This window comes from Dysidea avara, chromosome 2, assembly GCF_963678975.1.
Source record: "Dysidea avara chromosome 2, odDysAvar1.4, whole genome shotgun sequence".
NCBI lineage: Eukaryota > Metazoa > Porifera > Demospongiae > Dictyoceratida > Dysideidae > Dysidea > Dysidea avara.
In genome coordinates this window covers 6,827,832-6,853,273 of record NC_089273.1, presented here as the reverse complement: position 1 = coordinate 6,853,273, position 25,442 = coordinate 6,827,832, and the positions used below count along the sequence as shown (strand labels likewise).

The 25,442-nt window shown below is 36.6% G+C and overlaps 1 protein-coding gene across 1 annotated transcript; it reads right to left on the bottom strand.

Annotated features, from left to right (window-relative positions):
• Window positions 1-304: 304 nt before the first annotated feature.
• On the bottom strand, window positions 305-24,443 carry LOC136247741 (adhesion G protein-coupled receptor L4-like). The gene is made up of 15 exons (XM_066039568.1): window positions 24,352-24,443; window positions 13,544-13,646; window positions 12,687-12,754; window positions 12,232-12,358; window positions 10,915-11,006; window positions 9,719-9,830; window positions 8,161-8,317; window positions 8,018-8,102; window positions 6,218-6,284; window positions 6,062-6,165; window positions 5,032-5,161; window positions 4,636-4,677; window positions 4,139-4,210; window positions 1,346-1,415; window positions 305-493 (listed from the first exon to the last, which is right to left on the bottom strand). The coding sequence occupies exons 1-15, from the start codon at window positions 24,441-24,443 to the stop codon at window positions 426-428; spliced, it is 1,389 nt and encodes a 462-aa protein (XP_065895640.1). The 3' UTR covers window positions 305-425.
• Window positions 24,444-25,442: the final 999 nt, after the last annotated feature.

Here is a 25,442-nt window from a genome sequence, read left to right as displayed (position 1 = left end):
CATTATGCTCAATGCTTTCAGGCACCTATTATGCTCAATATTATGCCAGCATAATCGGCGGGTCCCTAAAGATATGGCATACAAAGTTGTAACAGAAAAGATACATTGGTAACAGCATAATACAGTACAGTAGCTACTGTTAAATATAACAAACTATTCCTATGACTTATTCTAAATAATATTTTTCTAACTTTGACAATACTTAAGATATTTTAGCAATAGCCATTCAACATAATAGCAACTGATTCAATGCTGTCTAGTTTAAACCAAACATACGTATACATGACATGATCAATTTGTTTTGTATAATAATATAGCTAACCACTAATAATACATCAGGTATTACAACTCCATGATCATATAGAATGCATTAACTATAACTAGTATAGAGTAATGTATACTGTATAATACAACATCTAAATGTTTCAAGGAGACTTGTCATCTAACTCTTCTTTAGTCAGTTGAGTTACTGAGAAGGGGTTCAGTGCAATTCCTATGTGTAAACAACAATAATACAGCGTGGGACATGACTAAATATAGCAGGGCCACTCTAGTAATGGTAGTACTACAAAAATGATTGTCTTTCTGTTTAATAAATTTTCCAGTAAATTATTTATTTACTATTTGCTTTACAGCATACATACAAGATATGTACAGTATAATCACTAGTAGTCCTTAAAATCTAGTGTATGCTGAAGGTCCACTGGAATCCAGTGCCAGTGGCCAGGAGTACGTAGTTAAATAGATCAGTTGTATTATGTAGTTACTTATATTATATAAAACTCATTTAGAGCAAGGGTTACATATGATCAAAGTTGGGAGGTTTGGGGGACTTCTTACAGTTACTACAGGGAAAGATAAAACAAAAAGTGCATGTGTTGTCAGGATCAAAACTCTGTTCAAAATGATTCCAAAGAAAATTTGTAAGTTTGTACTTGATAGTAGGTAGGTTAAGATTGTAATTTATTATCAGTAAAACATTCCATATACAAGAGTCTGCCGAAATAAAAGTTGCTGCAGGAAACATTGGTATTTCTTCTGTGTTGCAGTTTATAACTAGATTCTAATCATTTGTTTCCCGAAATGAATTTAACACATAGTCCTTAGAAGGTAATGGAATGTTGACATCCCTAAACTTTGAACATCACCCTCACAATTCCTTTTCAGTGACTTGGAATACAACTACTGAAACTTGCATCAGTTGCATAAATAAACATCAATTGTTCATTGCAAGAGTTCATTACTTGTATTATGAACTCTTGTTCATTGGTATACCATGCAGTTTGACAACCTTGTTGTGTAGAAGTACAGCAAGCAATTGATGATATATATATATATCTCTTACCATGCTGTAAAGTTGATGGTGGTGATGTAGAAGATGACAATGCTTGTTTGTTATCAAACATAATAACATCCTGTTGAATAAATTCAATACACATGTACACAGCAATAATTTTCATATAAAATGCTGCTTATAATTAACACATATGTATGGCTATTAATGAAGACTTTGTACAGCACACACTGGATGCAAAGCTAAAATATTCTCTGAAGGATGACCTTATGGTATTTCAACCATTAACAATAATTTCATTGCTTATGTACTGTTACAAGTCTTATATCAACTTTGAAGCATTATTGCACTGTTCTCTTAATAAGCTTAACATGTACTATAACAATTTTATCCCATTAACACTCTAAGCATTTATCGATACTCACAGTAGCGAATCGTGAGGCTAGGAAAATAACAGGTTCACACCTCACAATAATAAGTACATGTATGAGCCACTCTGGATACAGCGAGTTATTTAATTGGTACAGCCATTCTGCAATCCTCACCATCCATGATTCATGTGTATTATGACATTTACCCTTTTATACCTCTGAGCTCAGAGGCGGATCCAGGAGCTGGTAAGGGGAGGGGCACAAACAGGCTAAGTTGTAACTACTGTAGGTGGATGGAGAGAGCCAGGGTCTCTGGTTAGATGCTGAAGAGCAAAACATAACCTCTTAGTAGTGTCTTTGGCCTTTGCAGATGGTTATGGTTTCTTAAAAGGGCTCCGAATGTCTTAAATAATAATAGCAGTAGCAGCAGTAGAACGATAATTATTTTTAGAGGTACTTAGTATGCAGGAAGGTGCTGGGTGACAATTTCACAGCTAGTAACAGCTAGCTTGACTTTGGTTCACTTTAAATTAGCAATAAATGCTAGTAAAACATCTTGCTTTCATAAGTTTTATAAACTGATCTTGGCCTAACAAAGGTTAGTATTTTAATCAGAAGTAGTTAGTAGAGTGGCTCCTCCACAAGGTGGGGGGGAGGGGGATTTGGCCCAAATTCTCCATCTTAGATCTGCCATTGGAGCTTATGGACGTACAACAAACTTTTGAGTTGATATCAGAAACAAACATAGTTGTATCCATACTAAGTCACTCACACACACCCTATACATAGGTACTCTCTCTTTTAAATGAACGTGATGACAATGGATAAAAAACAGCAGCTGGAACTAGTATTAATAGAATGTGTATTATTTTCACTGATCCACTCCAATTTAAACCTAAAATAGTTCTCAAATCTATTTTACCAACAAAACACCATTGCTGAATTCAAGTAACTCAACAATGTGACTCTAATTTATTTGGTCAAGTGCACATGAAGGCCAGCTTTGTTTGCATAAATTGATTCTTAGTTTTGTAGATATTCATCATGAAAGAGATGGGAAGTTATGTGGTATCAAACTTTGATAATTGGAAAGGCTGTACGACTTGAACTTAGATTCATGGTGTTATATGGTTAACATTAAAATTGAAAAGTGTGTAAACATTTAATCTGAGTATATAACTATTAGTGTGTTATACTGGTCTATGAGAGTATCTTAACCTCTTATGATTTTTATGACTAATCTACAATTTTGTTGTCCAATGTCATCACATGCATGATGTTATCAAAACTGGACTAGAACATAATTTCAGGATAAGAATAGAAGTCATTGCATTTGTCATTGGATACCAGCATTATTGTGTAAATAACACTTTACTACAAAAACTGATTATTGTTTCATGCAGTGATGATAAGACAAAGTTACCACCTAAGTTACAGAAACTATTATTTGTAAATTCACAGTGATACTGTACCTTGGTGATTAGTAGGCCTGACTCAAAATTTTGCCTAACATGCTCTTCAGTGTTCTCATTATGCTTCCATTATGATCATGTCAACGACATTTCTTTCAGTTATCTTGGAACATTTTGATCAGTGAATGCTCTGTTAGAGTATTTCACTACAAAGTGACTGTTTAATGTCTGCATCAATCTATGGAGCTATGTACATTGTGTTTGAGTGCTCTATTGCAGTTAGCACTATAGGTGTACCGATAATCGGATCGGCTAAAATATTGGCCATCGATATGGTAATTTTTACCAATATCGGTATCGGGTGCAGGACAGCAGGAGGACCGATATCGCTACCGATTTTTATACAGTAGCAATAGTCTGTACATAAACGGATTATTTCTACATTATCCATGTGGCTCTTTAGTGCCAGTGGCCTATTGTTCACTCTGAAACAAGGGCTACGCTACGAGAAACCATATAAATACACGTGATTCTAGTATTTGTTACTGGAAAGCTTATCGCAGTCTTTACAAATGAAGCAGTTATAGAGTACCTTGTAATAAAAAGAAGGGTCACAGATAACCAAGGAAATTTGCTGTACCAGCTTCTCACAAGCCATTAGAATGCGGAGTAATGCAGAAATATCCGTTTAAAGCTTCATGGGAGTATACATAAAAATGTTTGTGGGTGCCTAATTGTCTAGATTGCACAATAGAAACCCAAGCTGGATATCACCACAGGCAGAGTACAGCAATGAATACATGCACATGTTATAGGGTAGGTAAATGTACACTTTTAACTATAATGCAAATATCGGATCAGCTATCGGTTATCGGCTTCTTTTGGTGGCATCAATATCGGATATCGGGACATGCCAAAAACCCATATCAGTACACCTCTAGTTAGCACTTTCCATTGGCTGCTCATATGTTAGCATTATGTTGCCATACCAATCAAGCCTGTTTTGCTTTTTGTTATGCTGGCATACTTGCCTAGTAATTAGTGTTACAACAGTTGCCTACCTTAGGTCTTGCAAAAGTGCTACTTGTCAATGCTGTCACTCGCTCCCAGCCTTTCTTGTAACAAGTGGCAATCTATAATTACATGTAAATTAGGCCACTCCAAATAAATTTTCTGTTTCCCATCTACTATCTGCATCTGGTTACTGTCACCTTCATTTTTACGTATTCTTCATTCTTGCATACTATAAAAGCTCAGTAAAAGCCATCTTGCAATAGTGTCAGTTCACGTGTCAGCCATGTTATCAAGTCGGCACAAATTCATGTTTGTGTTGTTTTTGCAACTTATAAATGAAGGTCTAAGCTTAAGCATGTTTTTATGCAGCTTTTGGTGGCTGCATGTGCCAGGCAAGTAATAGCTTGAAAAGCTGCCAATTGTATAATGGAATAATGGAAATGGACAACCCGGGCACATGAAAATATGTCTGAGTCTAGGATGGGAAACAGAGAGTTTATTTTGAGTGACCTTACAAGGTTGAAAAACCATATGCATTTCATACCTCTTGATTCCTCAGTACACGGAAGTAGAATATCGCTGCACCCTAAACCAACACAATAATTATTAGCATCATCACAAGCTTCAGTACTATAATCATATTGTATAGACAAAATTAATGTAACATAGATGAAAAAGTATGGGGAAATTCAGAGGAAATGTTTCGTAGCTACATATGTATTTTTCATAGCCTACAATATTCATTTGCATTTGGTTGCATTGTTATGAAGAACAGTTTGGTAGCTGTAGTGTAATCTGCAAATTTTAAAGCATTTGTGATATTAAAAAGTATTAAGTGTGTAAAGTGTGCAATAATATTATGTTGTATTATGTTTTGTTTCAAATCTCAAATTTCATTGTATTTTGTCTGTGCAACACAGACAAATACACTGCACTATACCTGTAAGGAATTCAATATAGTAAATATCCAGGCCAGTGGTTCAGAATCACTATCAAACAGGAACAGTAATCCCAATATCCAAGTACCTCCAAGTAAGGGTAGGAGGGCCAGAATACTGATCAGAACAGTTCTGTATGAGGTTAGAAAATTTGTAAACAAAGAAGTTGTAGTTTCTGTATGCATTGTTAGACTTTGCAGTTTTAAAAATGTTTGTAAGTATTGTATTGGCCTAATGCTTATTATAACTGCTGATATCATGAAAAAAATCCATTTTGTTAATGTGCATTGTGTTCTGTGGTAGAATACTGATTTGGGAAACACGAAGTCTTGTATTATTAATGTTTGTAGTATAGTTCCTACATTATGCATGTCTAAGTTCTACACAAATTGCACATTAGAAATTTCAAGATATTAATGGTTTTAAAGAATTCTAATCAGCATATTATTAACTTTCCAAGGATAGCAAGCACAAGTATGAAATTTACACAAGTCAGAGATGCATCAATCTATTACCTTTCAGACCACTTCCAGTAGTTGTAGCGGCTTGTAGAGCTTCCTGCCAAATACGTAAGATAGAAAATCTGAATAGTTTGATGAGCAAAGTAGCATCACAAGTGGTGGAGGATGGCAGTGGTGGTGGGGTGGTAAGAGATAGACTTAAAAATGGAGACAGACCACAACCAAAGTTCAGACACAAGATTACAGGGCTGTGTTGGCTTCTTAGAGGCTGATGTACAGCAACATCAACAGAAAAAAAAGGTTTGGCCAACAATATTAGGCCATCCACCACTAAACCGCTGATTCTTTCCAAGCCAAACCCTTCATAAGGCCAAAAACTGCCATTCGAGCTCTCCACACCAGTCAGAAAGGCGTCTATAAAACCAGCCTCTAGTAGTTTATATAGTACCGAGGGTCAGAACTAGTAGTATGATAATGTAGTTATCACTGGTAGTGTTAGTTTGAGTTTGCCTGAAGTGCAATTTGGTTATAAAATCTGGTCACATATGTACGTGTGTATTATTCCCCATACCGAGCTATATCAAATTTACGCTTTTCATTGACTGTCAAGTTTTGGTGGTATTTCCTTGTTTTGTAGATGTTATATACTGAGACAGCCAAAAAGAAATAGTTGACCTGTATACAGATACACTTTAATATATCAACACATTTCATTACATCAGCTCACTATTATAATGGCAATCATTGGAGCAGTAAAGGCCCATATTGCTCCATCATCATCTGATATCCAACATCTAAGATCGATGAAATGTAACGTACAGTACTACATTATAGGTACCATGAAGGGTTGAACTTTTTTGTCCAAAATATCAACAAAATTGAAACTACATTATAGCTTCACATTTTCTTCCTGCCAAGTTGGTAGAATTGGTTAGACAAAATGAAGTCCAAAAATGCCTTCATAGCAACCCTAAAGTCTTCTAACAAGTTTAATGAAATTTTATAATTGACTAACTGATCTTTTTTTAGGCAGTAAAAATTGGGGGGGGGGGGGCTCCACTTTTCTTGCAAGAAAGGATTGAGTTACTGTAATAGAAGGTGTAACCTGTCCAATAGAACAGTCACTATTACTGTACATATATTACTTTCAAAAACTGCAATTGGCTACCTAATTCATTAGTAAATTGCAATAACTGGTTGAAATCATAAAGAATACTCTCTCAGAGCTTCTAAAATAAGAAAATTTTCCTAGGCCTAAGCCCCCAGTTCCCATAAATAACATTCGTATCTGTTGTATACTTCAAACTTGATTTTGTAAAATTGATTTGTCAAAGTTAACCTGCTCACTCTGTTGCTTGCTCCACTTCCCCTGACCTGTATAACTGATGTCTTCAGCCAAGAGCAATAAGTAACACTACAGGCTTGCAATTGATTGTTTATAGCTTTTTGCCAGCTGCAGCAGCAACAATGCATGCATCATGGAATACCTTAGTGTCACATTTCTGTTGTAGGTGTTTTTGAGGTAAAATGCATGGTGGCTTCACTGCTGGCTAACACAAGAATTATCTAATTTCCTTAGTCAATGGTTTGATTGTAGAGACACTGTACAACAGGTAATACTTAACTGAAAATGAAGCAAACTGGCCACAATAATTGATAATAGGGGTGCAAGTTTAGGCACGATTTCTGCAGTGACTCGAGTGATTACAGAGGCACATTCTGTTTTATTATTAAGGTGCCTGGCCGATGTTTTTTTCCCTATTGATCCAGTATGTGTTGGTTCACCAGTTTTAAATGTGACCGGATTTGCAAAAAGGGGTCTTCCACACACATCCAATTCTATGAACTTGGAATACCATAACTTTGTGTTCAAGAAGGACACAAACCTGAACTTTTCTCCATCCAATAACCTATGTTGGTACTCACTACTCTCCAAATCTCAAGTCAACAACATTTTTCAATCTGAAGTTATGAATTATCAAAGTTCGTAAATTGGATGTGTGTGGAATACCCCTTTCACAAATCCGGTCACAAATCATGTTATTAAAAAGTAAACAAACAAACATAAGGAAAATTTGAAATTTCAGTAGGGATCATACAAGAAGCAATGAGGTTATCTACACCTATCAACAATACAAGTGGACATTAATCTCTACTTCAGTTATTCTACACTACTGACATGCTGTATATGGTTGAAAAATTTACTATCTGGTGCAGATGACCTCACTTGGTTTATTGTATAATCCCTACTCAAGAGTAGACTTTTAAATCTTGTGCTATTTGCATACACAGACACTTCAGTATCATTACTTTCTGCACAAAACACAACAACTCTCAGCAGATAGTATTATGTGAATGGTCACAATAATGATGATAATTATTGCAACAATGCAATGCTCATCTGATTCTAATCAAAATTTGAACAGACTTTTGCTTTTGACCCCCTTTTTAACACAATGAATTTCAGAAGTTAGATAATACTTCTTGCACTCTATGAGAACTGTATGATGCATCTAGACAAACTTACGCCCATCTTTCATTATCATCATCATATAATCCATAATGATCATGTGATACTCCAGCAGATACTACCACTATTGGTATGGGAAGACCTGTAGATAACAAATGAGTAGTGACTACTAGTACATTACAAGCATAGTACAATCTTACCCCAACCAACTATTAGATAGAATAACAATTTTTGTAAGAATCCCTTGTAGAATGGTGCCACAAACATTGCAAAGACCATTATTCCTTCACACAGTGACCAAGAAAATACAGCCAGGAATAAGTAATGTAATAGAGATGTGACAAATATACAGGCAGGCTAGAAGAATAAAGAAAAAACCACACTTGATATACGACAGTAATACTTACTATAGTACTAAAATAGAACACTACGTATGCAAGAACCTATTTTAAAATTGTCACCCTTGAGGAAAATTAGGGTCTTGGTAAGAAGCCAGTTATATTAGCTATAAACATGTCAGTGAGGGATTCAAAGTTGTCCTTTTTGGAGAGGTGGCAGTACAGAGACATGCTATCATAATTGTGACTGGGCCTGCTAAAACAGGGAATGTGGGCACAAACTATACCCTGTCACACTAAAGGTCATATCGCAGTACTGGAACAGCATATTTGCATTCTGTAACTTGCATCAGAATGCCAATTAAATGCTTACTAAGTGGTAAAAAGTTCATTGCTATAGCACATTGGTATATGTTATGTGATTCAAGGAATTTCGAAAAAGTCGACAAAAATCATGTTTCCACAATGACTCCACATGCCCTGTTTTTGCAGGCCCAGTTACATTTTACAAAATTTCAGTATTATATTTTTTCCAATTCTGTACAATATACACCCTATGCATGTGTACTATAATACACATTAACAATACACTCAATAATATTATTATGATTAATATACTATCTACTAGGGATCAGGAACAGTCTATTTTTCTTCCTATTCTTCTTTTGAGCAACTGTTTCCTACATATATATGCAAACTATTTCAGGGGCTTCTCTAAAGTGTGGTATAACAGTGAAACATCACTCTATTTTGCTCAAAATTCTTTTGATGTAGTGAAATGAATTTATAAAATAAAGAAATTAATTTTGATGTGGTAGTGAATTGATAGTATTATCATTGCTCTACTTTCTTTTGCTAGTGGCATTCTACCATTATTAACAAAAGTTCTACCATTCCACTACTATTACACTTACTACTATTATAATTTGCAGTGACTGTTTTATTAGAGTAAATGGAACTAATGACTACTGTATTAGAGTATTGCAATCTTTAGTGATGCAAAATTCTGAAGGAGAGGCAAAACGGCACATTTCTTGATCTTTTTATTGAATTAACGAACTTAATTTGATGTGTTATTATCCATTTTGCTTTTGTTCTGCCATTTATTTTTCTTGATTTTTTACTTTTATGCGAGAATTTTGCTCTTTGTATTTGTCTGCCTACTACTGTAATCTGCTTTGTTCGCACGAATAAAATTCATGATAAAAATTTTCGTGTAAAAGTATTTTTGTATGATTGACATAAATGATCACTCTATTTGAGTAGTTTGGGAAAATTTTCGTGTAATAAACTTTCGTAAAATTTTACATATGAAAATTATTTTACAACAAAAAAAACACCAAAATATGGTATATAAAATAATTTTTTTCAGATTTAATGCATCCTGACTACTCATAAACACACTTACAGAATCACTTACTCTGTTATCTGTGGCAGTTTCTACTCCACTTACAAATGTAATTAATGCAAGCAGAAGAGCAATGGAGAGGTTTAGATGTACCAAATGTTGTTTTCCTTTAAATGCTCTTTTTCTAAATCAATACACATGTAACAAAATAAACTAACAATACCACTTACAGGTATACAATTCATACAGTATTTACAAACAATTATGTTAGGCAGGATTAAAATTTGGAGTATTTTTATAACTTTTATAACTATTATATTATAACTAGTAATAATATTAACCTTTAGTTGTTTTTTTGCATGCACAGTTAAATTATAAATCTTAGTATACGTAATGTATATAATATGCTGTAGAAACTAGATATCTAGCTACTGTAAAATTAATTTTGTTTATCCTGACATTAAAATTGAATGTATAACCATCTCTTTGGCCCTGAACACTACTATAGTGGCTTTCTTCTTAATAACAAAATTTGTTTTATATAAAATATGTGCTTTTACACTGAAAACTTGTGCTACTAATCCCTGTATGGACCAAGTATTCCTCTGTGATTAGCATTGAACTACTATACTCGATGAGCAGATCTTCAATATCATATAATTTTTAATAACCCTTCTTTATTTCTTCCAGTGAGACAAGTATTATCATCGTAAATATCATTTTAATAGGATCAATTTTTTTCCAATGCAGATTCACCTTATAACATGTTCAATCATGCTACAACATTCGGATAGATCTTAAGAAAATGGCCATTAACTGCAGAGTAACATAACCATTTACGCATTAGACATTCCATTTACGAGATTTACTGTAAGCCTTTGAACACATGGGTGTTGTGAGAGCCACTATAATAGTGGTGTTCGCATTTAACAAAACACTTTTTTATTAACTTTGAGGCCAAAATTAAATAATGGTAAATCTAGTGTATGTTTGTATTTACACAAATAGATAATTTATCTAAATTACACACTTAATAAAAATCTATTACAGCATTGCCTCAGAACATTGCGTAGTTTAAATAAAATAGTCCCACATAGCAACAAATGCCACACATTGTATCACACCATTTTTGCCGGGATAATTATTATGTAGTGATCACTCAACATCCATAAGAGCACGTATTATTATTGAGGTTAATTACACACATATTAATGCACTGTTGTGTGCACACAACCTTTATAATTATATTTGTATACAGTACCACTAACCTCCATACTATTATAGTAGCGATAGTCACTATTAGACACACAATAGATATACCACATCCAATATAGCTGACTATACGAAGTGACAGGGATCCCTAGGAAACACACAGCATTATCAACACATCTACTGTATATAGTGTAACAGTACATAACATACATAATAATGTGTGGTTTGAAATTGCATTAGCACTACAATCATTGAAATGTAACAATGAGAATTCATTTAGACAAACAATAGTAGTTTAATTTACCACCAGAGTACATCTTCTCTACATTAAAGGTAAGCAATGTTCAATGTGCCAATCTGTGTGTAAAGTGATTTATTTACTTTTTCACAGTGTACAGGGCCATTTATGTCTTTGAAATGCTGGGAAGTTAAGCGATTACATTGTCAATGCTACATACAAACTTAAGCCTTCATTATGAATAGGTGCTGCTGTTATAGAGGTCAATGCAGTTCCATTAAATTAATGTAAGTTTACCAAACTGAACAGATGTTTAAAACCCTCTCACCACCACATTTCATTTATAAATACTCATGGAATTTTTCAGCACTCTATAACTTCAGTTAAGCATTTTAGTAGTCCCTACACTTATCCTGTCATGGTCACGCCTTAAGTGAATGGGAACAGGGATAACTGGTCCCTCACTCACTATCATGGGTAAAATGATGTCATTGTACAGTTTTGGAAGGTCGATAATAACCATTGTAGACAATTTTTTGAAGTGAAAATCTAATAAAGTGAAACAATAATAAGGACAGAGAATTTATACATTGTACATGTAGGTTGGAGTGGCATGTTCCTACTTTCAGATGTATCGGACCAGTGACCTTGTGGCAATATACGCATGCACACTTGTTCAAATTCCTGAAAATCAGACTTTGAGATAATCACTTCAACTGTAAACAGGACAGTGTAGTGAAATTTTACATTAAGGTTTTGCTTAGGCTGATTTTCAAATTTTGATATTATATAATGGCTTTGTGGTTGCATGCTGTTGTGTAAACAACAGCTTGATAATCAAATTCCTTATTCTACAGCAACTAATTTGATTATGTGGTTTTATAGGATTATATGGTATGGTTTTTAAGCTAAATCATTTTAGATCACTAGATTAAAGCCTCTACAAATTTGGTGGTGAGACTGTTTATGTATTTTTAATAGCTTGCAATTAAAAGATTTTCTATAGCTAAGCAATTTTAGTTTAATAACCTGCAAGCTCCCAATCTTACAAACGACACACAACATAAGGCTCTTACCACATTTACTGTACATTTATAAAATCGATAAATCTCTATAAAGACAACCAGGACCTTACTTCACTTCCCCCAGCACTAACAAGTACAGCAAAACTAGTTAGATGTGTAGTATTACACAATACAGGTAGACCTGGACTACTATCCTGTATGATACCATCAGTAGACCATCCTCCGACTGTTTGACCACTATGATAGAGAGCCAGAATTAACTAAAATAATAATCTAATCAACATTGCATTACTGCAATGCATTTGCAGCACTGTTTAGATATTACAGCAGTTAAATATATACAGGTAAAATCTTATGCTTTAGCCAAACAAGTTTGAGTGCTTAGTTGCATGGCTTTGTAATACAAGTCACTACAATGCATTATATCCAGTTCTCCTGTGATGTGGATATGTGTAGCTTGCATCTACATGCCCATTTTGCAGGCCTGGACTGACATAAATGCATTAAAATACTGAATGTATAATTACATTTACACATATAAGTGAAGATTGCATTGTTAACTTACTTGACAGTTCGAAGGTTGTAATCCCAAAATGCACATTGAAAACTGGTGAATGTACTGCTATTGAGAAACTGAAATACAAATAAACAATACCACACAAGCTCAGTAAATTGACTATGTGAATGAAGTTAGCTATTAGGTAAACAATGCAAAATTAATGGGTATCAGTAAGTATCTTCAAATACTTGTATGTGACAGCTAACTCTATGAATTATTGGTTGTTATCACTGTAACAGTATTATTTAAATCTGCAAAATGTACGGATTTGGTTATGTACATTATAAGTTATGCACAAACATTTCTAAAAAAATAGCTATTAAAAGGGCAATGCATCACAAATATATATATATATATATTTGTTGTGAAGCCATTCAAGATTGCATAAACACAATTATTTTGTGTACAACTAATCACATGTGTGTCAGTGGGTGGGAGAACAATCTTAAAACTATCCACAGAATTTATTCTATCACTGTAAAAGAAATAAACAAGCAGCTGGGGAGTAATTGATACTTGACAAAAACTTGAACTGTGTTTACGTATCACAACCAGGCGGGTTGTAACAGCAATGTTATTGTATTAAGTGAGGCGCTTCATTTTGAACAAGATAATCACCCCATCTACTACAGTATAATGTATTGCCTTTGCTAAAATGTTATACAGCCCAGAGGCCATTCTACGCTAGCTCACTTGGCTTACAATCATTGTACAAGGACAGATATACAAAGACTATCACTCTAATGGCACACATGTTCCTCAACAATGATGTGGTTTGTTTATATACAATTGCATCATAAACTTGAATAGCTTCAGATATTATAAACAATTCACAATGCATTTCCCTTTAACCTCAATCTTACATTATCAAATCTCAACAATACAGTACTATTGGGTGGTAGTTCTATCATTTCATCTGAGATCTGAGTGGATAAGATCATACTAGCAGCAAAAGTGTCACTGTCACTAGATAGGAAAGATCAACCAAGTATATTATATTTCATACTTCTTACATATCATTATAGATTTCTATTGCATTTTTAGTACTGTGATTGATACAAAAACTTAATCATCAATCACAATTTATGATAACTACACACATGCTGACGAGACCGCCCAGAGAAATTAAGGACGCCAGGGAAAATAGTTAAAGTGGGGCCCCAGGGGCAAGGAAGGTCTGAACTCAAAGACCAAAAAAATTTCTTATATTACTGTAGCTACACGGCTCCTGAAGAATATGGTGACTGCTGTATTTTAGAATATCTAGATCTTGACTGTTCTATTAGAGTATATTGATCTTTTAACAAGTATTCAAGGATCCCTTGATGGGGCCCCCTGGGGCCCCTTTCATACTGGGGCAAGGGAAAAATTCCCCAGTTGCCCCCCCCCCCCCCCCCCCCCCCCAACCTACTCCTCTAGGAAACCTTCATGGGTGATACCAAATTAGCCACTATCATCCTTGTTTACATTTTAAGGTTACAAATACAATATATATCTAATCAAAAACAGCCAAGCTGTAAAAAAAGGTGCGGCCCCAATAAAGGCCATGGTGAAAAAAGATGTGAAATCCAAGGTGGCGGCCAAGAAATGGCTGTGATGGTAGGTTAATGGTTACATTTTAATAACAACAATTCAGGTGAGTTTGGTGCCAAGACCAAGAGGCACAAAATTCACCTGAATTGCCGTTATTAAAATGTAACCATTAACCTACCATCACAGCCATTTCTTGGCCGCCACCTTGGATTTCACATCTTTTTTCACCATGGCCTTTATTGGGGCCGCACCTTTTTTTACAGCTTGGCTGTTTTTGATTAGATATCACTTCTTTTTGTATTTGTATACTGCAAAGCCGGCCTATGGCTGGCTTTGGGGCTATTTTAACCCATGTGTTTTTTTCTTTACCACAGGAAGAAGAAAAGAACTTAAAGAAGAATTTTAGTACTTCAATTATTTTTGATTTTATTAGTAATTATACAAATTATATACATATGTGACTGAATTTGACAAAACCCGGCTTCGACGCACAAAACTTCGTTAGGAGATATGGCGATTTCAAGTAATCATTGTGTAATAACTTCCCAGTGCCTACAGCTGTGCAAACAAAATTTGCACCAAGTATGCATCTATTTACTAGCTATCACTGAGTGGGTGTATACATTTCTGATACCCAAAATTAGCCCTGTTTTGGGCAGCTTTTCTCGAGTGAGTAATAATATCACAGGTGATAGTAATAGGGTGGGAGGGTGGGGGTGGATGGTGGTGTTAATATACGGGTATAAAATGGAGTAAGAAGACGTTTGTAATCCAGAGGCCAAGTTTGGGCTCTCCATGGCCCTCAAATCACTCCAAATTGACCGAGAACACTATTGGTGAGCTCTCTGTGAAGTCCCAGCTCACTACACACCATTATCACAAAGCCATGGCCATTCAATGGCACCAATCTCCCACTCGTGGCTTTGACAGGGTCGGAAGAAAGCTGCCACAGAAACCAGACTTGCCAGTCCTGAAGGAAGTACAGTGTGGAATGTGATAGTGTATTAGGCCAGCAATCCATTTCTGGTAAAAACGTAAGTTTGATTTTGTGTGTGTGGAAGCCTTGTTATGTGAAATCCGGTCACATATATTTATTACATGCTCATTATTCCCCACAGGATTTTTTTGCAGCTGATCTCTCTACTGGGTGACTTGAAATGTAGCTGAACTATATACAGGATGGTTTCTTTGTAGCTGAACTCTCTGTAACAGGTGATTTGTTTGCAGCTAACTCTCTACATGGTGGTGTCTTTATAGCCGAACTCTCTACATGATGGTTTCTTTGTAGCTGAACTCTCTATAAGGTGACTTCATCTAGCTGAACTCTCTACAGGGTGATTTTTTTGTAGCTGAACTCTCTGCAGGGTGATTTGTTTGCAGCTGAACTCTCTACATGATGGTTTCTTTGTAGCTGAACTCTCTACAAGGTGACTTCGTCCAGTTGATCTCTCTACGGGGTGATTTGTTTCTAGCTGAACTCTCTACAGGTGAATTGTTTGCAGCTAAACTCTCTACATGGTGGTTTCTTTGTTGCTGAACTCTCTACAAGGTAACTTCTTCTCTACAGGGTGATTTGTTGTGGTTGAATTCTCTACAAGGTGGTTTGTATGAGGCTGAACTCTCTACATGGCGGTTTCTTTGTAGCTGAGCTCTCTACAGAGTGATTTGTTTGCAGCTGAACTCTCTACATGATGGTTTCTTTGTAACTGAACACTCTACAAGGTGACTTCTTCTAGCTGATCTTTCTACAGGGTGAATTGTTGTAGCTGAACTATCTACAAGGTAACTTCTTCTAGCTGATCACTATACAGGGTGATTTGTTTGTAGTTGAATTCTGTACAGGTGGTTTCTTTGTAGCTGAACTCTTTACATGATGGTTTCTTTGTAGCTAAACTCTTTACAAGGTGACTTCTTCTAGCTGAACTCTCTACGGGGTAATTTCTTTGTAGCTGAACTCTCTATATGATGGTTTCTTTGTAAATGAACTCTCTACAAGGTGAATTCTTCTACCTGATCTCTCTACAGGGTGATTTGTTTGTAACTTAACTCTGTACAAGTGAGTTTTTGTGGGTGATCTCACTGCAGGTTGATTTGTTTGTAGCTGAACTCACTAAAGGGTGATTTTGCTTGTAGCTGAACTCCTTGCATTGTATCTAGTTTCTAGCTGATCTCTCTACAGGGTGATTTGTTTGTAGCTGATCTCTCTACAAGTTGATTTGTGTGTAGCTGATCTCTCTGCAGGTTGATTAATTTGCAGCCGATCTCTCTACAAGGTAATTTGTTTGTAGCTGAACTGTCTATAAAGTGATTTATTTGTAGCTGATCTCTCTGCAGGTTGATTTGTTTTAGCTGAACTCTCTACAGGGTGATTTACTTGTAGCTGAACTCCTTACATTGTGACTAGTTTCTAGCTGATCTCTCTACAGGGTGATTTGTTTGTAGCTGATCTCTCTACAAGTTGATTTGTGTGTAGCTGATCTTTCTACTGGTTGATTTGTTTGTAGCCGATCTCTCTACAGGGTAATTTGTTTGTAGCTGAACTCTGTACAAGGTGCTTTTTTGTAGGTGATCTCACTGCAGGTTGATGTGTTTGTAGCTGAACTCACTAAAGGGTGATTTGCTTGTAGCTGAACTCCTTACATTGTGTCCAGTTTCTAGCTGATCTCTCTACAGAGTGATTTGTTTGTAGCTGAACTCTCTATAAGGTGATTTATTTGTAGCTGAACTCCTTACATTGTGTGTAGTTTCTAGCTGATCTCTCTACAGGGTGATTTGTTTCTAATTGGTCTCTCTACAAGTTGATTTGTGTGTAGCTGATCTCTCTGCAGGTTGATTTGTTTGTAGCCGATCTCTCTATAGGGTAATTTGTTTGTAGCTGAACTCTCTATAAGGCGATTTGTTTGTAGTTGATCTCTTTGCAGGTTGAATTGTTTTAGCTGAACTCTCTACAGGCTGATTTGTTTGTAGCCGATCTCTCTACAGGGTAATTTGTTTGTAGCTGATCTCTCTGCAGGTTGATTTGTTTGTAGCCGATCTTTCTACAGGGTAATTTGTTTGTATCTGATCTCTCTACAGGGTGATTTTTTTATTGCTGACCTCTCTTCAGGGTGATTTGTTTCTAGCTGATTGCTCTACAGGTTGATTTGTTTGTAGATGAACTCTCTACAGGGTAATTTGCTTGTAGCTGAACTCCTTACTTTGTGTCTAGTTTGTAGCTGATCTCTCTACAGGGTGATTTGTTTGTAGCTGAACTCCTTACATTGTGTGCAGTTTCTAGCTGATCTCTCTACAGGGTGATTTGTTTGTAGCTGATCTCTCTACAAGTTGATTTGTGTGTATATAGCTGATCTCTCTGCAGGTTGATTTGTTTGTAGCTGATCTCTCTACAGGTAATCTGTTTGTAGCTGAACTCTCTATAAGGTGATTTGTTTGTAGCTGATCTGTCTGCAGGTTGATTTGTTTTAGCTGAACTCTCTACAGGGTGATTGCTTGTAGCTGAACTCCTTACATTGTGTCTAGTTTCTAGCTGATGTCTCTACAGGGTGATTTTTTGTAGCTGAACTCTCTTCAGGGTGATTTGTTTCTAGCTGATCTCTCTACAGGTAGATTTGTGTTGATTTGCTCATTGCTGATTGCTGTAAAGGTTATTGATTTGTTGCAGTTGAACACCCTGCAAAGTGTTTTGTCTGTAGCTGATCACTCTAAAGGGTAATTTGTTTGTAGCTGAACTCTCTCCACAGTGACTTGTGTGTAGCTGAATTCTGTGTAACTGAATTCTCTAGAGAGTGAATTAATTGTAGCTGAATTCTCTACACAGTGCATGACTTGTTTATAGCTGAACTTTCTTCAGTGTGACTTGTAATGTTCTGAATCTCTATAGTGGTATATTTGCTTAACTCTCCACATAGTGGCTGTCTTCTTGCTGAACTGTCTATAAGATTAACTGTTTGCAGCTGAACTCCCTACAGAATAACTTGTGATGTAATAAAATTCTATAATGGAGTAAATAAATTAGCCGAATGCTCTATTAGGGTGACTGTTCTATTAGAGTATCTCTATCTCGCATTTGCTACACGGAGTTGGCTTTCGAATCATAACTCAGTGGTTTGTAATCCGATTCTTCTGTACTACTGCAAGGACTTTCTATGAAGATTATTCCAGCTATACACCGATTTTCAGCTCATTGCTCTAAGCGGTTTGCGTAATAGGCGTGAAAACTAATACTTTTTTATTCATAAAAATCGATCGCGTAATTGTGACACAGGTTGGGTTTTGTGTCATATTTCCGTGGTCTTTATCTCGATTCCTTTCAAACCACCAAAAGGCACTCCTACGATGGTTACTCCATCTACATAGCAATTTTCAACTCATTCCGTGAAGCGGTTTACCCTGTAGGCGTGACAATAAATCGATCTTGTTTTATGCGAATAATCGATCATAACTCCTGAACCATTCACCGGATTTGTACCAAATTTGATGCTAGGATTCGCCTTTAGACTCCCTTTCTGTGTGCCAAATTTCAAGGCGATCGGAGCACGCGTTTGCTTGTTATAGCAATTTTTGCAAGTGTGCGAAAAGACGAAGAAGAAGAAAAAAAAACGAAGAAAAAAGAACGAAAATTTGGCAGCTCGTATCTCGGAAATGGCTGGAGCGATTTCCTTCAAATTTGGAATGCAGACTCCCTTGGCTGGCGGGCAACTGTGTAGCAAATTTGGTTCCAATCAGATAAGTGAACACCGAGATACAAAGGTGTGAAAATGACGTTTTCGTTCTTCCTGTCAATATACTCACGGTGTGGCGCGCCGGCTTCTTGGGCCGCACGACACACTACCGTGTGTCTTGATATATATATCTAATCAAAAACAGCCAAGCTGTAAAAAAAGGTGCGGCCCCCATAAAGGCCATGGTGAAAAAAGATGTGAAATCCAAGGTGGCGGCCAAGAAATGGCTGTGATGGTAGGTTAATGGTTACATTTTAATAACAACAATTCAGGTGAATTTGGTGCCAAGACCAAGCGGCACAAAATTCACCTGAATTGCCGTTATTAAAATGTAACCATTAACCTACCATCACAGCCATTTCTTGGCCGCCACCTTGGATTTCACATCTTTTTTCACCATGGCCTTTATGGGGGCCGCACCTTTTTTTACAGCTTGGCTGTTTTTGATTAGATATCACTTCTTTTTGTATTTGTATACTGCAAAGCCGGCCTATGGCTGGCTTTGGGGCTTTTTTAACCCATGTGTTTTTTTCTTTACCACAGGAAGAAGAAAAGAACTTAAAGAAGAATTTTAGTACTTCAATTATTTTTGATTTTAGTAGTAATTATACAAATTATATACATATATTTATTACATGCTCATTATTCCCCACAGGATGGTTTCTTTGTAGCTGAACTCTCTACAGGTGATTTGTTTGCAGCTAAACTCTCTACATGGTGGTGTCTTTATAGCCGAACTCTCTACATGATGGTTTCTTTGTAGCTGAACTCTCTATAAGGTGACTTCGTCTAGCTGAACTCTCTACAGGGTGATTTTTTTGTAGCTGAACTCTCTGCAGGGTGATTTGTTTGCAGCTAAACTCTCTACATGATGGTTTCTTTGTAGCTGAACTCTCTACAAGGTGACTTCGTCCAGCTGATCTCTCTACGGGGTGATTTGTTTCTAGCTGAACTCTCTACAGGTGAATTGTTTGCAGCTAAACTCTCTACATGGTGGTTTCTTTGTTGCTGAACTCTCTACAAGGTAACTTCTTCTCTACAGGGTGATTTGTTGTAGTTGAATTCTCTACAAGGTGGTTTGTATGAGGCTGAACTCTCTACATGGCGGTTTCTTTGTAGCTGAACTCTCTACAGAGTGATTTGTTTGCAGCTGAACTCTCTACATGATGGTTTCTTTGTAACTGAACACTCTACAAGGTGACTTCTTCTAGCTGATCTTTCTACAGGGTGAATTGTTGTAGCTGAACTATCTACAAGGTAACTTCTTCTAGCTGATCTCTATACAGGGTGATTTGTTTGTAGTTGAATTCTGTACAGGTGGTTTCTTTGTAGCTGAACTCTGTACATGATGGTTTCTTTGTAGCTAAACTCTTTACAAGGTGACTTCTTCTAGCTGAACTCTCTACGGGGTAATTTCTTTGTAGCTGAACTCTCTATATGATGGTTTCTTTGTAAATGAACTCTCTACAAGGTAACTTCTTCTAGCTGATCTTTCTACTGGGTGATTTGTTTGCAGCTGAACTCTCTACATGGTGGTTTCTTTGTTGCTGAACTCTCTACAAGGTGAATTCTTCTACCTGATCTCTCTACAGGGTGATTTGTTTGTAACTGAACTCTGTACAAGTGCATTTTTGTGGGTGATCTCACTGCAGGTTGATTTGTTTGTAGCTGAACTCACTAAAGGGTGATTTTGCTTGTAGCTGAACTCCTTGCATTGTATCTAGTTTCTAGCTGATCTCTCTACAGGGTGATTTGTTTGTAGCTGATCTCTCTACAAGTTGATTTGTGTGTAGCTGATCTCTCTGCAGGTTGATTAATTTGCAGCCGATCTCTCTACAAGGTAATTTGTTTGTAGCTGAACTGTCTATAAAGTGATTTATTTGTAGCTGATCTCTCTGCAGGTTGATTTGTTTTAGCTGAACTCTCTACAGGGTGATTTACTTGTAGCTGAACTCCTTACATTGTGACTAGTTTCTAGCTGATCTCTCTACAGGGTGATTTGTTTGTAGCTGATCTCTCTACAAGTTGATTTGTGTGTAGCTGATCTTTCTACTGGTTGATTTGTTTGTAGCCGATCTCTCTACAGGGTTATTTGTTTGTAGCTGAACTCTGTACAAGGTGCTTTTTTGTAGGTGATCTCACTGCAGGTTGATTTGTTTGTAGCTGAACTCACTAAAGGGTGATTTGCTTGTAGCTGAACTCCTTACATTGTGTCCAGTTTCTAGCTGATCTCTCTACAGAGTGATTTGTTTGTAGCTGAACTCTCTATAAGGTGATTTATTTGTAGCTGAACTCCTTACATTGTGTGTAGTTTCTAGCTGATCTCTCTACAGGGTGATTTGTTTGTAATTGATCTCTCTACAAGTTGATTTGTGTGTAGCTGATCTCTCTGCAGGTTGATTTGTTTGTAGCCGATCTCTCTATAGGGTAATTTGTTTGTAGCTGAACTCTCTATAAGGTGATTTGTTTGTAGTTGATCTCTCTGCAGGTTGATTTGTTTTAGCTGAACTCTCTACAGGCTGATTTGTTTGTAGCCGACCTCTCTACAGGGTGATTTTTTGTAGCTGACCTCTCTTCAGGGTGATTTGTTTCTAGCTGATTGCTCTACAGGTTGATTTGTTTGTAGATGAACTCTCTACAGGGTAATTTGCTTGTAGCTGAACTCCTTACTTTGTGTCTAGTTTGTAGCTGATCTCTCTACAGGGTGATTTGTTTGTAACTGAACTCCTTACATTGTGTGTAGTTTCTAGCTGATCTCTCTACAGGGTGCTTTGTTTGTAGCTAATCTCTCTACAAGTTGATTTGTGTGTATATAGCTGATCTCTCTGCAGGTTGATTTGTTTGTAGCCGATCTCTCTACAGGTAATCTGTTTGTAGCTGAACTCTCTATAAGGTGATTTGTTTGTAGCTGATCTCTCTGCAGGTTGATATGTTTTAGCTGAACTCTCTACAGGGTGATTGCTTGTAGCTGAACTCCTTACATTGTGTCTAGTTTCTAGCTGATGTCTCTACAGGGTGATTTTTTGTAGCTGAACTCTCTTCAGGGTGATTTGTTTCTAGCTGATCTCTCTACAGGTAGATTTGTGTTCATTTGTTCATTGCTGATCGCTCTAAAGGTAATTAATTGATTTGTTGCAGTTGAACACCCTGCAAAGTGTTTTGTTTGTAGATGATCACTCTAAAGGGTAATTTGTTTGTAGCAGAACTCTCTCCACAGTGACTTGTGTGTAGCTGAATTCTGTGTAACTGAATTCTCTAGAGAGTGACTTAATTGTAGCTGAATTCTCTACACAGTGCATGACTTGTTTATAGCTGAACTTTCTTCAGTGTGACTTGTAATGTTCTGAATCTCTATAGTGGTATATTTGCTTAACTCTCCACATGGTGACTGTCTTCTTGCTGAACTGTCTATAAGATTAACTGTTTGCAGCTGAACTCCCTACAGAATAACTTGTGATGTAATAAAATTCTATAATGGAGTAAATAAATTAGCCGAATGCTCTATTAGGGTGACTGTTCTATTAGAGTATCTCTATCTCGCATTTGCTACACGGAGTTGGCTTTCGAATCATAACTCAGTGGTTTGTAATCCGATTCTTCTGTACTACTGCAAGGACTTTCTATGAAGATTATTCCAGCTATACACCGATTTTCAGCTCATTGCTCTAAGCGGTTTGCCTAGTAGGCGTGAAAACTAATACCTTTTTATCCATAAAAATCGATCGCGTAATTGTGACACAGGTTGGGTTTTGTGTCATATCTCCGTGGTCTTTATCTCGATTCCTTTCAAACCACCAAAAGGCACTCCTACGATGGTTACTCCATCTACATAGCAATTTTCAACTCATTCCATGAAGCGGTTTACCCTGTAGGCGTGACAACAAATCGATTTTGTTTTACGCGAATAATCGGTCATAACTCCTGAACCATTCATGGGATTTGTACCAAATTTGATGCTAGGATTCGCCTTTGGACTCCCTTTCTGTGTGCCAAATTTCAAGGCGATCGGAGTACGTGTTTGCTTGTTATAGCAAATTTTTGCAAGTGTGCGAAAAGACGAAGAAGAAGAAGAAAAAAAAACGAAGAAAAAAAAACGAAACTTTGGAAGCTCGTATCTCGGAAATGGCTGGAGCGATTTCCTTCAAATTTGGAATGTAGACTCCCTTGGCTGGCGGGAAACTGTGTAGCAAATTTGGTTCCAATCAGATAAGTGAACACCGAGATACAAAGGTGTGAAAATGACATTTTCGTTCTTCCTGTCAATATACTCACGGTGTGGCGCGCCGGCTTCTTGGGCCGCACGACACACTACCGTGTGTCTTGATATATATATATATATATATAAATGCAATTTTCAACTAGGGTAAGGACCATAGCACATTGATAAAAAGTACTGAAACAAGTAGGATTAGTCCATGATATTAAATTGCAGTAAAACAATAAGAAGTATTATATGTGACCCAGTCTTGGAAAATCGGTTTGTCACCTATTTAAAAGTATTGAGAAATGCCGATTTTAAGTATTTAATGTGTTTTAGCTCGCCAATGTTTGAAGCTATGTGTACCAAATTTTCACACATTTTACACCAATTCCTTACCTTCCAAAGCATTCACTGTGTAAGTAGCCAGCAACTAAGTTTCCGCCATTTTAGATAGTTTTTAAACCAAGGTTGACTGTATCAGATGAGCTCCAAAAGGGGTGGAAGGTGGGGCACAATGGTGTTCAAAAATTGAAAAGGAAGGCATAGGGGTCATGTTTTGGACCATTCAGGTCTCAAAATTGGCTAAAATGAAAGTAAATTCACAGCAGAGGTACTTATTCAACACCACATAGCTGTACAGCCTAGCACAACCATCCCCAGGCTTACCAGAGCCCCATTAGGCCCCACACTGCACGTACGGATTGCCACTGGGCTTGGGAAAAGCAGACAGCTAAACCAAATCACTCAAGTCTAGCTGATTTTGATTGTGGAATTAGATAGTTTATTCATGCAGCCTTGTGTCCTGAAAAATCAAATCTGCTGACGTGGGTGATAAGACCTTTTTCCCAAGACTGGGTAACATATTACATCAGCCCTGACAAATTAATGCTGACTAAAATTATAATTCTATAGATGATATCATCCTTTGTAAGGGCACTAATTTAGGTCTGCTTAATTGTTAACTTTGTCAAATTCTTTTCTATGTTAATTTTCATATGCAACATTAGAATGGCCATGATAACTCCATTATTTCAAGGAAAACATCATTAAGGAAACCACTTTGTGACATTTCCCTTCCATTATTACAACTTTCTCTCTGTGCATCATCATCTCCACTTTCACACCTCAATATTGCTTATAATATCAATGTGTATTTTATGCTTTAATGTATAATGTGTGATTGTGAATACTATGGCATACAATATTATTAGCTTACCTCAGTGACTCATCCACAAGATATCGCTGCAAGTTATTGGCAACAAAACTTACAACTGGTTCAATATCATCTACAATGAAAGTGGGTAACATGGTACAGTTAGGAATCTTCTAGGCCCTCAAAACAACATATATAATGCTCCAAACAGAACTTTTTGTGATGATGAAAACCTTTACAGAGGAATTGTAGTCTATATCTATTAGCATTAGAAGTACTAGTATATAGTGGGTGCAACCCCAAAAGACACTTTCAGCTAGCAGGGATGGTGGAGAAGAGGGCAAGGGGGGCTGTAACCCTGTCAAAAATGTTATGGAGGCTTAGCCCTCCCTAAAATTATCTATAGCTGTTATTGAGAGCCTAGCTCAATAGCATCAATAATTTGAAATACTCTTATAGAGTAGTCAAGATCAAGATACTCTAATAGAGCAGTCACAGTATTCTTCAGAGGAGCAGTGTAGCAAGCTACTTATGTATGTAGTTATAAATAAGGAGGTATAGTTGGTGGAGGGCAGCTGTTGTCAGCAAGTAATCACCTTTGTTTGGGTAGTTGACTTACAACTAGGCCATGGCATAACCAAATGGACTCCAACTCCCCCCCCCCCCCAACCTTAAATAAAGGTGTCTCCACACCCTTGGCTAATGATTGAGAGCTTCTCATGCCAGTATCATTAGTGAAATATGCCTGGCAGATGTCCATTGCATACCTTTAGTCCAGAAACCTTGCAGACAGGCAAGCATACCAGCCAAAAAGTCATTCTGTTTATAGAATTTTTTCTGTGTGCCATGACTTTCCCCTTCTCTTCCAGTCCTTCTGTTGTTCTAATTTTTTTAATGCAATATGAAACCATACTGAAGTGTTTATTTTATGTACTGATACATTTCTTACAGACACCACAGACTTATGTGGATAGTTTAGTACACAAAATAACTGTATTTCTGAAAAAATCAAAAAAAAAAAAAAAAACCCAAGTGTTGAGACCACAGACATTAACAATAATTTATTGCATGGAATAGTTAGCTAAATTGTAGACTCTAAATAGTTGGATCAAGCTATCCTAACAAATGTTGCAACCTACATGTAATACAGCAGT